The sequence below is a fragment of the Hippocampus bargibanti genome, linkage group LG14 (genome assembly GCF_051943395.1).
Source record: "Hippocampus bargibanti isolate YZ-2025 linkage group LG14, ASM5194339v1, whole genome shotgun sequence".
NCBI classification, from domain to species: domain Eukaryota; kingdom Metazoa; phylum Chordata; class Actinopteri; order Syngnathiformes; family Syngnathidae; genus Hippocampus; species Hippocampus bargibanti.
The window spans coordinates 7,058,229-7,072,645 of NC_142747.1; the positions used below are offsets into that span (position 1 = coordinate 7,058,229).

Below are 14,417 nucleotides of genomic sequence, written 5' to 3' on the forward strand. Positions count from 1 at the left end.
AGAACTTCCTGGCTCGCCACAGTGAGTTTTGTTTTTGAGTTTGATGACCACCACAACTACACTGAATTTTTAAATAATCAGGTGATTAATTAAGTAAGAATTAATTAAAAGAAGTCCACGATGGCGTCCGTGTAGGCAGTCGTCATCAAGTGCTGTCATGAGCCTTGCTGTTTTTGTTGTTTTTGTGTCAATTTGAAATGATGTGCGATGTGTGGAACAGATACGGATTGTTTTTCAGCATTTTTGGCCACCACATTCACAAAGGAGACTCTGCTGAGAGGTTGCACCTTGTCAGCACCACGAATATGCAAGCACGGTTTTTGATTTGGGAGGAATGCCATTTGACTGTCATCGCTGGACAGCTCTTGGGTAATTGTGCTTTTTTGTGCCTGTCATGGGCAGCATTTTCACAGCCCGGGTTTGTTCAACGAAAAGGTCGGTGCTGTTGGACAGTCTGCAGCTGAATGGATGCATGGCGTGAGGCGCCCGCGATGAGAAGAAAAGGAGCATCAGCGCAGAGCGCCGGTGCCTATGTAAAACTGTTTGCGGCTTGGAATTGAAGCTGATTTACGTGGCTCAGGAGATGTGAAACAATCTCTTTTGTAAATGTATGCTACAGCTTCATGTTTGCTTTCAATATTTTGCTAGGAGCAGATGTGCACATTCCACTGGTAAAAAGGACGCTTCAATCTCTCTTCTTTGATTAGAACTGCTTTAAGAAACAATGAGGGTGCAGAAAGTGCTTAAGATTGAAAAACTGTCTGTGTCTTTTGTGTTGTGTCACATTATTTGTTTTTTCGTTTTTTTTTTTGTTTCGACTTCAAAATGGTGCCTGCCTTTACAGGAGGTCTTGTATTTTGTTTTTCTACTTCTTCTTTTACTTCCCTCTGACTTTCATCACTTTGCTGCTGTGAAATATAAATTTCTTCAGTGCGAGACTAATAAAGGCTAATCCAATCCAATCCAATTAATTGATTAATCAGTTAATTGATTAGTTGGTCGATTGGTTAGTTGATTAATAGTTTTTTTTATGACATTTTGTTTTATTTTTTTAAATCAAGAGGAATATATACAGTCATAAGGTGTTTCGCATATTGGCTCCGCAAATTAAAAAATACATCATTTAAAAATAAATGTATTTTACAATGCATCAGGGAGAAAAAGGTGAATTTGCTGGTGCCAAACTGAGAATGTGTTATTTATTTCTGTATTTATTTATTTAGAACACATGTATCGTTGTTCCACTCAAGTACAAGGTGTGCTTTAACGAGTGGAAAGAAAAATTCACACACCTGCCAAGTCAACACGCGCATACCGGCTGGCAATAGCCAGCCCGTGGTCCAAGCGCGCCACGCACTGGTAGACGCCGACATGGGCACGTTGCAAGGAGGCGATGGCGAGCGTCCCGCCATTCAGCTGCATGTCGGGGAGGGCGTCGGGCAGCAGGGGTGCGCCCTGGAAGACCCAGGACAGCGTCGCTGAAGGTGGGTCGGCGACGCAGCGTAGGCGAGCCGGTGAACCCGGACTTTGCACCAATGAGGCGGGCTCAGAGCGGAAAGACGGATATTGAACTGAGGAGGGAAAGAGAGTAGATGATGAGTGGAGGGAGTAAAACCGTAAAACCACATTGCCGGTATGCAGTAAATCCTGACTAGATGGACGAGTAGGCAGATTCATAAATAGACATCAGAGGAAGAGCAAGTTAACACTGACAAGCCAAATGTGGTTCTCAAACTGGGGTCACTGGACCTGTAGGTGTCCATGAGTTGGGGTCCATAAAATAATTTGCAATCAATGATTTTATAATTGAGCCTCATCACAGAGAGCTGAAGCGTACTTGGAATTGAAGCGGATTTACGTGGGACAGAAGATGTGAGACAATCTCGTTTTGTCAGTGGATGCTACAGCTTCGTGTTTGCTTTCAATTTTAGCTTGTAGCAGACGTGCACACTCCACCATGTTGTCCCTGATCTACTGGTGAAAAGGACGCTTTCATCTGCTCCTCTTTCATCTAGAACTGCTTCATACAACAAAGATGGTGCACACAGTGCTTAAGATTGAATGTGTCTTTTGTGTTGTGTCACATTAATTATTTAGTTTTTTCTGTTGTTTTGACTTCTACTTCTTTTCATTTCATCTTGAATGAACTGAGAAGCGTACATTTGCTCCACTAACAAAGGCTAATCCAATCCAATAATAAGACAATTTATTTTGTAACCATTTATTAATTTTTAATTTTGATTATTTTACTGAATTACTGAAGCCAGCAGCTTCAGTAATGGCTTACTGAAGACCCAAAGATATAGGTCGTTGTACTACAGTAGGTGTGAATTTATTTTACGCCTGGTAGAGTGTCTGTGTTTTATACTTCCCTGTTCAGTTTTTGACTTAAACATACATTCCATACAAAATCCTGTGACTGTAAAGTGACCTTGAGAGTTTTGAAAGTCGCTTAAAATGAAATTATTATTATTATTATTATTATTATTAGTAGTAGTAGTAGTAGTATGAAAATATTGCAGTGAAGCAACTTATGAACAAATTCACCTTACGAACGACCACTCGGAACGTATTTATGCAAGAGAGTCTGATGCACTGGAAAGAAAAATCAATCAAAATATGAGGTGATTGTGTGGTTAAAACAAAAGGTAACTGACGTGTGCAGCTGAGGAGCAGGGCCTGGCTAAGACACAGTAAAGCACACAGGAGTACCCTGAGGCCATTGTCCATGGCGCCCTTGGACCCCTGCAGGCAGCCGTGATCAGCCGGTGTTCACACCCTATTCCGATTGGCCAACCTGAAAGAAGAGGAAGAGCAAGAAAAAAAAGACGTCAGAGACCAGCTTGCAGCCACGGCGACGATAGGAGACAATGGAAAGCATCTCTCTAATCTTCACGTGGCACCACTTGACCCATTGGCGGCCTCTGAGGCAAGGACGTCAATAGTTTTTTTCACCTTGGGGGCAACAGAAAACAAATACAGGAAAGAGAGGGGCCCACTTCACTTGGTGTTTAACAAACATCGATCATCCATTAAGTGATATATGAGATTAATTTGGGTGACAGGCAGGTCCTGGTAATAGGACTGTACTTCCTTGGCACAAATCACAATTGAGGGAATGTCGACCACTCTCTTTCTATCACTCTCATGTCACACTGTTCTGCGCCCCCATAGGTTCATTGTAGCCTGACGTCCCCCAGCGGTCATGGCTTGACCAAACCCAAAAAATGAGGCGGAATAAGAAGCAATGTTCCTTTTCAAGCACCCCCCTGAAGCCCCACCCACATCTCCTCCACTTATCCTCCACTTTCCGAGGGTAATCCAGGGCCAGGCTTTGATCACAGGGGTTTCTGCACGGTAACCTGGGTTTGTGCACCACAATGGCCGCCCAGCTGTGATATTGATACCAATGCTTCAGCGGAAGAGCCAAGCTGCGGCGGCAAATTAAAAAGATGACAAGTGTCGGGATGGGAGTCCTACAGGGAGTGAGAAGGAGGATTGGGGGGAGTGTCCTAAAGCACAGCTAATGCAATTGCTGGGATGCTACATAAAAGCTGTTTCTGACAAATGTTGATTATTCACCATCAATACTGTTAGTCTGTGTTTTAAAAGTAATTTTGTAAAACAGTGATAGTATAATATTACAATCAAACACATAAACGCACACACACACATACACATTCCTGGGGAAACAGGTGTAGAAGTATTTAAACCAACAACGCAAGCACTAAAGGCAATGATGTTTGGATTTCAGCCTGCTACTGTGCAATCTGGCGTCAAGAATATTTTATGCCGTCTCACATCAAAACCCGCATTGCCACGCCACATGCTGGGACAGGCCCCCAGCTTGGTGGTTTCATGATATATAATAACAATAATAAGACAAGAGGGATCCCTGGATTTCACAGTGGGAGTGGGGAAAGTGTCACCCTTTTTTCATCAAAATGGTGAATTAAATGCATTTTCATTGTTTATGTTTCAATTCGTTGATGTGTTTCAATTTCACTCAAACTACTCATTGGTGTACATATTTTTTTGTTAACATCGGCAAATGACCAGGCCCATCTGTCAGTTTAAAAAAAGCTAAAAGTGGCCCTTGGGCACAAAAATTTGCACCAGGTCTTCGCTATGTGATAACCGCCTTCAGTTTCTGTGAGCGCTATGGCTGTGTAAACACACACACAGCTGCATATCGGGCCGTCCATCTGGCGCTGCGAAGGAAATGCACGGGGGCATCCATCTTCCCAGCTATCTGCTTGACTTTTCTCTGATATCCGTCACCATGAAGACACACACATAAAACACTAAGATATCCTGTGTCAACCCCAGAATCCCATTAGCGTGGGTCCGACTGATGCTGGCGGCAACGCATGCTGAGGGTTAGGCAACCTGTCCCGTCAAGACCATCCATTGATACGATAAGGCAGCAGTCAGGAATTGTTGTGTTTTGGTTCCAAGTGTTGACAAGTGAATTCACCCCACTGTGGCGAAAATAAACCGTCATATTATTTCAACATCAAGCACTACCGGTCTATTGCAACTATATTTTCTGACAAAACCAATGCTAGCGCATTGCTTTGCATTGCTAGCGCAACAAAAGGGATATTCGGAGTGCCCTACCTTCAGTATAGAACAGAAAGGAGCTTGTGAAGCAACAATACCAGCACTAGTCATAGTCATTTTGTTTTTCTTTTTACTATATAACTGCATGCAATGCATTATCAGTGAGGAGTAAAGCATGCTTAAGACGAACAGCAGAGTAGAGGTATACAGATCCAAACAATGTTGCGCACTTCAAAGCAGATGCACCGGCATTACTAAGGTAACAAAAGAATCACTTTATTTTAAGACCAACTCCTTGTAATTTAATTGCCCAGATATGGCATAAAACTGTGAAATACAGCACTAGCAACAACGCTAAGGGATGAAAACACAGAAGGAATGTCCAAAAGTATTATAGACTAAAAGGTAATATTTGGGCATTGCTATGGCAACCAAAGTGACTTGTACTGAGTGAACTCGCTGCAATTTAATGCTCCGGATACAGCATGTAACTCTGAAATGTAACTTTAGCATAAAGGCTAAAGTTAGCACTTAGCATTTAGGCTGATCTAAAAAGTATGAAAGAGATGCAAATGTTATCTCATCTCTTTGTGGGCAAAAGTCAGTTTATTTTTTATACAATTTGCCAACAAAGCTGTCATGTCATGAAAATGAAGTGTTCCCCGTCAGAGACAGCACCTTCTATTCACTGTCCTACGGAATCCCAAAGCAGGCACGGCACCATCCATAACCCCCACCAGTGGATAAGAGGGAGCTAAGGTCCTGACACAGGAGAAAATAAACACACTGACAGGTTGCCCTCAGGGAAAGCAGAAGAGTAGCACGGGGAGGGGGGGGCATTTAGGGGGGGTGTTATAGCACCTGCACAAACTCCTTAAAGCCCCATCAGCCCCCATGTGGGCCCAGCCCATATCCCTGTCCCTTTGGGTAAACAGGGACAATAAAAGGCAATGCGGTGGAGCATCAAAGAGCCGCGGGGCAGAGGCAAAACAGGTCGAAACTGGTGCTCTTAACTCAGCTTCACATGACGCCACAGCCGGGTGGAAGCATACGACAAACAATGTGGGCCAGTGGGAATGAGATCAAATCTCCTCACCGCACTGACACAGACACAGAAACCAAATCCAGACAATTGTCAGACAACTTGGCATTGAGGGAAAAGGCAATTAAGAGACGATTTTAATGTCACTCTTGGTATGGCGGTCGATTAATCTGACCTGCGAGCATAAGCCGACCAGCGGGCTATACCCCAAACCTGCCGGCACTCGCCCCTCAGATGCGCAAAGGGAGTCTACATTCCTCAACTCAACACAGAGGCAAAACCAGCGGAAAGGGCAGATGCAATGATGTGAGATAAATGCAAAAACAAGAAGACAGGAAGATGTAGAAGGGGATGAGGGTTCGGAAGGGTGAAAAATTTTCAAGCACCAATTGCCCGCTGTGCCCTCCTGCCATTCAACACCATTTTCTTGATTAGCATCTCACTGCTGCCAATAAACGAACTGTTGAATGTGTCTATCCTGTGGTGACACATTCACATAAAAGTTTAATTCCAAGAGAAAGTTCATGTAAAGTGTCTGTGATGTCAAAAGCTATAGTTGTGCTGGCCAGTAAGTTTTCGACTGCGGCGGCACAAAGGGTGACGGTGAGGTTAGGTGGGTCTCGAGGCCCGAAGATGGCACGGCCGTGAAGCCATGGCTGTGATGCCATGTGTTATTTTGACTTCAAGATGGCGCCGCGAGAGTGGCTGCCTTTCCAGCAGCTCATGTATTTTGTTTTTCTACTTTCATTCCTTTCATCACTTTGCTGCTGTGAAATGTAAATTTCTCCACTGTGAGACTAATAAAGGCATATCCAATCCAATCCAATCCAATGCAGGATCAAGAACAAGCAATAACAGTCACATCCCACAAGGCCCTGTTGACCAAGCATACACAGTCTCCCACTTCAATCATCTCATATCCCCCACAACAACACCTCCCAAATCTGTCCCAAAAGTGCCAGGACTGAGACTCGGTAGACAACGTAAATTGTACCCTGAGGCTTTTTGGCCGATGGCGCAGAAAGGCTAAAGAAGGGAAGGAGGCTGGCAAGACCGCAGCTGGGTGGTACAGTATGTGAGGCTGCTCTTAATTGGAGATTGTTCTGCAATGTCTTGTTTCCCTTGGGAATCCGTGAGGGGGGTGGAACGGGGTCTGTGGGAGGTACGCTCGTTTCCCAAGGTCCTCCAAGAGCGGATTAGCCAACAGTGACGAAACTCAATAAGGGCCTCGGACACGGGAAACGGATCCCAGAGTATCGCCGCCATACAAGGCCACCTCTGGACTTTTTGCAAAGTAACAAGCAACCTAGAGCCTTTGTGGGAGTGCTTGGGGTCCTTGAAGCTGACTTCACAGGCCTTTCAGCCCACAGCGGGATGCCTGCTCGGACCAAAAGGTAATTCCGATGTAAGAGAGGAATGCTCAAGTGGGCCCTCTTGCCCGCGAGGAGTGTTATAATACCCCTGACATGTGCCAAGAGTCTGATTCCTTGAGCCAGGTGAGACATTCCTGCGAGCCAGCCTTGACTCCAGAGATGATGGGGCAAAGGCGTTGATGCAAGGGGAGGATCAAGTTTGTCAGGAAGTCCAGGTTCACCGAGGGGAGTTGGAATCAGTTGTGTTGGGCATGCAATGATCTGAGCCAGCTGCTCTGTGCCACATGCCCCTTTACTCTTGGATTTCATCAGTGCACGTCTCTGCAGCAACAAGCGTCAGACAACAGTGTCTGGTTAGCCTCTTCCTGATAGATCCATGGCCGATGCCCAAAAAGGTTCAAAACAAATATTATCAATGTGTTTTCTTTTCTTTTTTTTAGAAAGTCAAAAGACAACATATTATGGGAGGACCTTCTGATAAATAGGCCTTTTGACGTGGATTCATGGTGCTCCTATTGCAGGGCAAGGGGAGGGCAAGGATTTACAGGATGGAGAACCTGCTCTGCAAACGCTCCGGTTGGCCCGCCAGAACAAAAATAAACATTTGTAAAGAGGTTAAATATAATTAGTCTTCCTCACCAGCACACAAATCTCTTGCAAAAACCCAAACAAACCAGCACCCAAAGACAAATATGCATTCCCGAACAGGGTGCGCAAACTCCATATAGTTTGTCTAAATGTTTATCCTCGCCGCTCTTGATTGTTGTGCACCAATCGGAAGATCACAAAACAAACCGTCTGGTGTCAATAAACAGACGCAACAGCCGCGTCTTCAGTTCTGGCACTGGTTCAGAACATCTAAAAAGTCCAACATGTTTCGGTCGGGGCCAAAAATAACAAGGGTTTGCAACAACAAGCGAAACATAATAACAGAGAACGCACAGTGTCGTGTAAGGCTTGCCATGTTTTGTATGCTGCTACTGTGGAACGTAGCAGCACAACTAGAATGGTGAACATTTCCATTTCACTTTTAGAAGCATTTAGAAGACAATGACCCAAGGACAAAAAACCCTTTGAACCAGTCACCTAACTGGCATTTGTATCAGCCTTAATATAATATTTATTTACATTTGGGGGGTCAGACACTATCTTATGTTGGAGTCAGATCAGGAAACTGAGTTTTGTCTAAATATCACAGTTGGTATGATTGTCTAAAGTCGCAACGATCTTTACTAGCGTATTTGGCAATTCCAAGAGTCGTTATCTCTTCGAATCTGCTGTCTGATGCTTACTGCCTGCTACTGTAAAGAAAAAAGAGGGGAGTACATAGGAAAAATGGCTGAATATGGAACAGCTCAAATTTTGGTCACGACTATTTAGATTCATGACATACAAAAAGACAAGTAGAACATAATATTTTATATATAATAAATAATATTGTAGTATTACACAATTAGGTACCATAATAGAATGTGTGGTTTTGTAACTTGCAAGTTGCTACCGTTTACCGCAAGTGAATCAATCATTGTTGCTAGAGACCAATATTTCAGATTGTTCCCAAATCACCAATGTTGTGTTGAACCTGTTACTTCCCTATCCAGTAGGCCGCCGGAACAAAAAAATCAGTCGCCAAGGCTGAGAGCTTTGGCCTGAATATAGTCCTGCTGGTCTCCGCCAAAACCAAATTCAGATGTGACTCGTTGGCTTTCGAAACATTTGAAATAGAAAACTGCGGTCTATTGCAAAAAAAAGGCAACATCTACTGCCGCCGAGGCATATTTAGTCGGCTCACTGACGGGAATCACACAAACGCGAAGATGCTGAGTGCGCAGAAGAGCTTGAGTCAGTACCAGGCACAATGAATCCCGACCATCCCAGATAATGAGAATGTATTTTTTTTTGTTTTGCGTCAAAGCTCACCATTTCGCTCACCATTTCACTCACCTCGGTCTGGTCAATGTGGCGCTCTGAAACATATTCGATGCACATACGGCACATTCCGGCTCGCCAAAAGGCGCTCCCTCAGATAGTTTCAAGTACATAATAATCTGTTTTTACAGTCACTTCAAATAGCGCGGCTTAAGGAGGCGGCTTCATGGCAGCTCAGACGAGTTGAAGAAGACCTGGTTTGACATCGACTTTCACGATCAGTTCTTGAGTTGTATGTTTGTGGTTTGAATCCCCTTATCGTTCTCTGTGTATATTTAGAACAAGTCTGTATTTCATGACACGAACAAGCAAAACCTCAGAGAAGAAGGAGACCTTCGAGCCGGGCCCGCATCCAACCGGTACCGCCTCGCTCTCCCTGCCTCCCAGCGGTTGTTGCGGAACATCTGTTCCTGCTGTTTGAAAAAAGGTTGCTTGTTTGCCTTCACTATTGCCCCAGCCCATGTTTCTCTTAATTTTTTTATATAATTGCCGATATTAATAGGGTGAATCAAAATGACATTACAAAACGAAGCTTGTCTCTCAGTTGAAACACTTCATCCCCATGTACTTCCTTGTCACCAATGACTGGCTTACTGTCACATTCAGATCGGGTTTTTGCGGCATCTTATGGCATTTCAGAAAGAGCACAAACCTCGCAATTTGGAATGTTTTTTCATAAATACAATGTTGCATTGCGCAAGTACTTGCCGAACGTTTTTTCTTAACACTTGGATTGACTCGCAACCACCTCACAAAGGGCATAACCTCACTATTGCCCAAAGAAAGCTGGGATAGGCTCAAGCACCACACTCGCGATCTTCGTAAGGATAAGCGGCTCAGGTAATGGATTGATTTTTTCCCTTACTTCAAGAGAGTCAAGTAAAAAAAAAAAAGCATCAAAGTCCCTTTACCCTTTCGGGGACTGCAGTTACTAGAGTCGACAGCTTATTAAACAATATAAGCTGTCCACTGTAGGTTACAGGAGGGATATAAAAGGATTAAATGTTTAAATTTCTTATATGAAAGTGTGCCCTCACCAGCTTGCCATCACGTGGACTCAAATTTGAAAATGGCTCGTCATATCCAGTCGACAAATACCCACTCCTCCCACCCCATTCTGCTCCTCCTGCCTGCTGGGTGATGTCAATCAACACCCGGAGGCTCCCTGATCATGGGGGCTTTTTGGCACGGTGCCCCCCCCCCCCCCCCCCCCACAGCTTCCACCCGGCAGGGGCCCGGGCCTTGATATACAGTGGCTGGTGTTAGCTAACAAGCAGCGCTCGGTTGAGAGGTTGAAGAGGTCAAAATGTAGGGAAGCTAAATTTAAATCATTTCACCATTTAGGATTCAGAAGGTGATTTGGAGAACCAGTCATTCCCTATGTCAAAATATTGTGACAGTGATGAGTTAAAATCGGAGATTTATCTCGGCGTTTTTTATGACTCTCAGGACTTCTCTGAGGGCGAGGTTAACTCTGTGACAGAATCAAGTGCGAGCTTAAATAAACAAGTGAGTCATGCTTTGATTTAGGCCTTTGATTTTAAAAACTGAGGTGCACCGCCTGGACACGAATCTGTACACAAATTGCAGGCTGTATTTTTTCTGCTCTTTCTGAAACACCATGTTATCAGAGGGTAATTGGACACTCAAAATTGTCCCAAGTTGTGACTGTGAGTGTGGATGAGTGTTCCTATCTGTGTGCCCTGTGAATGGCTTTCAAATGGTTCAGTGTGTCCCCTGCCTCCTGCCCAAAGAGAGTTCGGATAGGCTCCAAACGAGCATAAGAGATTCAGAAAATGAATGGAGTGGAATCCTGTTCCAGCACTTGCAGCTTCACTCTCTTGCACTATGCTAAATAAACAAAGAAAAAACAAGAACAAGCAGCCCTTTTTCGAAGTTTCACCTCGCTTGATTAGCAAGCTATGAAGTCCATTGGCGTACCTAGCAAATTATTAAGATGAATGCTAAGCAGCAACTGAATGAGCATACCATAACAGACACGTTAACAAGCTAACGTGATTAGCAAGTAACATACTTTGCTAGGAAAACGCTTAAAAATATTTTTTTGTCTTCTTTTTGATAAGTGAATGTAGGGGGGGGAGGAAAAATACTAATCTTGATTGCACAGAGTACTACGACTTGTCCTTGTTGGTATGGAAACCCAGCGGGTGGACGTTAAAGGTCTAACATGGTTCTAATGTGCATGTGTGCCTGTGTGAGCTCGGTACCATTACACACTCGCATTGAAAATTGCCTACTTAACATAGCTCTGCTATGGCAACATATGTTTGTCATTAGCGAGATCACTAATAGTCAAAAAGTGGATATGCACGCTCCTAATGGCGTCGTTGTGCTTTGTTGTCGGCCTGTACGATAAGAGTCAGGCTGGCTAATGACTTATTAATGTCCCTCTGTAGAAACAAAAGACAGGATTCAGGAGGACTTCCTAATGGACATGTTTACCATCGCAGGATTAAATATGTGATGGATAGTTTGAGGATTTAAAAATGACAAGTTTATGCTGGATTTGACTTGGTCCATACAGGGCTTCCCCAAACTGTGGTGCGCACCCCTGGAGGTGTGAGAACTGTTTTATTTGCAAGTTTACATGACTACAGAGCACGCAATTCTCAGCCATGAATGGCAATGTTGATGTTTTTCAATTCTGAGGGCAAGTGAAGAGGAAAAGGAGTTGCACCAACTCAACAATTATTTGTGTAACTAAACATGATGACTTTAAGAGCCACTAGTGGCTTTGCTTTGAAATATTTTTGTCTTAGTTTCTATTTTTGTTTGTTTATATATGGTGTATGGGGGGTGCTCCAACTATGTTGGGATGTTAAAGGGCATGGCTTAAAAAGTTTGGGAAAGGCTGATCTATCAATATACAGTATATCTGATAATAAATCAACCTATTTATCAGACCATTCCTAGAAATCATTCCTAAAATGTGTTTTGCCGGGGAAAAAAATGATGCATTTATAGATTGAAAATGCGTTTTGCTTGACTTTTTTGTTTATTAAGCTGTGTTCCATAGAAATGCATTGGAAGATGTAAAATGTCTATATTTTCAAATAATGCCCTTGTTTAATTTTTTTGTTTGCATGAACGTGCACGTGACAAAGGAGGTGCTCTGATTCGACGATAAAGACGCTCGGAGGGAATTTGTGCTAAAATGGCAGTTTTAACAACATTTCAGGGGGAAGAAAATGAAAGGAAACTTCATAATGAGGATTTCCGTGTGATTCCACGTGACAAAAGAGCAACTAGCCAATATCAGCGATCCCTGAAAGGATTTGAAACATGTCGGAAATGTCTGCTGGTCGCCTATTGACACCACAAAGCGGCGGCCAGCATTTGAACTCAGTCGGTTTTTATGCACGGGCAGCCATGTGTGTCGCATTGATGCTCCACATTCATTGAATCCTTTGTTCACCATCATTTCTTTGTTTAGTTTGCTGACAATAAAAGCTAATAATACTAATAATCATAATACATTAAAAGTAAATGGCAATTCATTATCCCGCAATATACTTAAACTGTAACAGTGATGATGTGAATGTAACATAATAAATAAAGGATCGCATTATTTTAAGGTCAATTTCTCCTGATTTGGGCAGAGCTGTCAAACTGGATTATCATAATTACCCTGAATTCCAGTAAAAAAATGAATTGGATGTACAGTAAATATATGACAAGTATTGTTGACATCTACACAAATTCACAGTTGAAACCGCACCTTTTTGTATAATGTTTAACATAAATTGACTTTTAATCATTCAGATTTGACCTTACACTCAATCAAAAGTGTTCTTTGGACATAAAATCATGTCACATGCTCGATTTAAAACAATCAAACCTCTGAGCTGAGATATAAACTCAAAATGTTTCAGCGGTAGATTTAATGTGGCGGAAATATGGCTCCCCGAAGTGTAACTCTAAGTTTTCTTTTGGTACAAAGTGATGATTCAACGCTCCATGTTTGCATGCCCACTGAGGAAATAATAACAACTTTTAGACATGTTCTCTGGATCAAAAATACTTTTTTTTCTGCATCTCAGTCATTTTGAGTTGTCCCGTAAGTAACTGTGTTGTAATCTGATGTCAATGTGAAGAGCCAAAACTGTTTTTGTTTGTGTGCATATGTTTTTAAAATTTTATTTCATCATTAAAAAAAATCTACAAAAGTTTATATGAGGATTACCTGTGTTGTGTTAAATCATTATAAAAGTAATTTTCACCTTGTCATTTTAGGTGATCCTCAATGTATATTTTTTGGCATCTTTTCTGCATATTTCCTTATTTTCTTGAGTTGACCTAAAATGGTAAATAGTGGAGACAATATCAAATTATTCCAAAAAACTGCTTGAAATGCATTTATCAATCCAGTCATACAACTTTTCAACTAACCAGATCTTTGCTCTGGTATTTATTTGTCAGAACATTCCCTGGGCTTCAACGTGCCTTGTCCGGCCGCTTCGTGACCACACTCCCGTCACCAAGGGTTGCCTTCCCCGGGCCTCATCTTAACTATGCCCGCGCCTGAGTGAACCTTCCACGGCCATCGCAAACATTCACTGCTCGCTCTGTCAACAAGACTTCCATAGAACCTCAACTCTAAAATTTCCTTGGCTCTAGGTTAATCTTCGTGGGCCACGAAGCGAGTTTTCCCCCGGTGTCTTTTCGGTTCTTAAGACGACCATTTCGCACCACTTCCCCGGGCTGTTCTCCAAACTTTTCTGCTAGCCAAACAAACGGCCATCCGGTCATTCGTGCCCCGACGACCAGCACCTCCCCCACACCCCTCGACGATGTCCTACCTTTATTCCAGAAGCACTGGTTGCCGGCGGACCTGTCAGCAGCCAAACGCATTCTCACGGAGGAAAATCCACGCGGGGCCCTCCATTCCACGCGAGCGACACGGAGACCACCGCACCGGTGAGAGTGGAGCCTCTCAGCTCAGCCTAAAAGTCCCAAATTCCGCGGTTTAAATGTGACAAATTCCGTGGGAAAAGAACTAGTTATGGAAAATGGAGCAGTTTTCACTAGTTATTCCACTGGGTGAATTAAAAAAAAACCGCTTTTCTGGCAACACGCCGCTCACTTGTCAGGAGCCGCTGATCGGAGGCGGTCTTCCGCTACACTCGCACCTCTGAAGCCAGTGTGGAGTACCTCCGAGGATCATAGCAGCAGCGGCTAGGCTGGAATGTCCCTGCCCCGCTCGCACGTTGCTCCCACCAGGAGAGGGAGGAGGGACAGTGGGACGTTGGGAGGCGGAGACAGAAGGTCGAATTTATGAAGAGGACAGCGTCGAGGAGGCAGAGGAGGGAGTTTGTTGCCTGCATGGATTGTACGACTTAACATTTGCCAATGTGACCTGCTTCACAAAGGACACCAAGTTGAACTAGAAGGAATTTAATTAATCAATCAATCAATCTTCGCGAATTGCCCGGTAGTCGAGTGGTTAGCACACCGGCTTCGCAGCGCAGAGGTCGCCGGTTCGCGTCCCG

The 14,417-nt window shown here is 43.6% G+C and overlaps 1 protein-coding gene across 5 annotated transcripts in view; it reads right to left on the reverse strand.

The window, feature by feature from the left end:
* The window catches only part of cdon (cell adhesion associated, oncogene regulated), a 29,987-nt gene extending 15,862 nt beyond the window's left edge, over nt 1–14,125 (reverse strand). Inside the window, exons 1-4 of one of the 5 annotated variants that reach the window (XM_089013872.1) lie at nt 13,728–14,123; nt 13,149–13,224; nt 2,658–2,797; nt 1,293–1,571 (exon numbers count right to left, since the gene is read on the reverse strand). In XM_089013872.1, coding sequence (XP_088869998.1) covers nt 1,293–1,571; nt 2,658–2,730 — 352 coding nt within the window. In that variant the 5' untranslated portion in view covers nt 2,731–2,797; nt 13,149–13,224; nt 13,728–14,123. Of the gene's footprint in view, nt 1–1,292; nt 1,572–2,657; nt 2,798–13,148; nt 13,225–13,727 lie in introns of all 5 variants that reach the window. The other 4 variants (XM_089013874.1, XM_089013873.1, XM_089013871.1 and 1 more) reach the window with 4 other exon arrangements.
* Nucleotides 14,126–14,417: the final 292 nt, after the last annotated feature.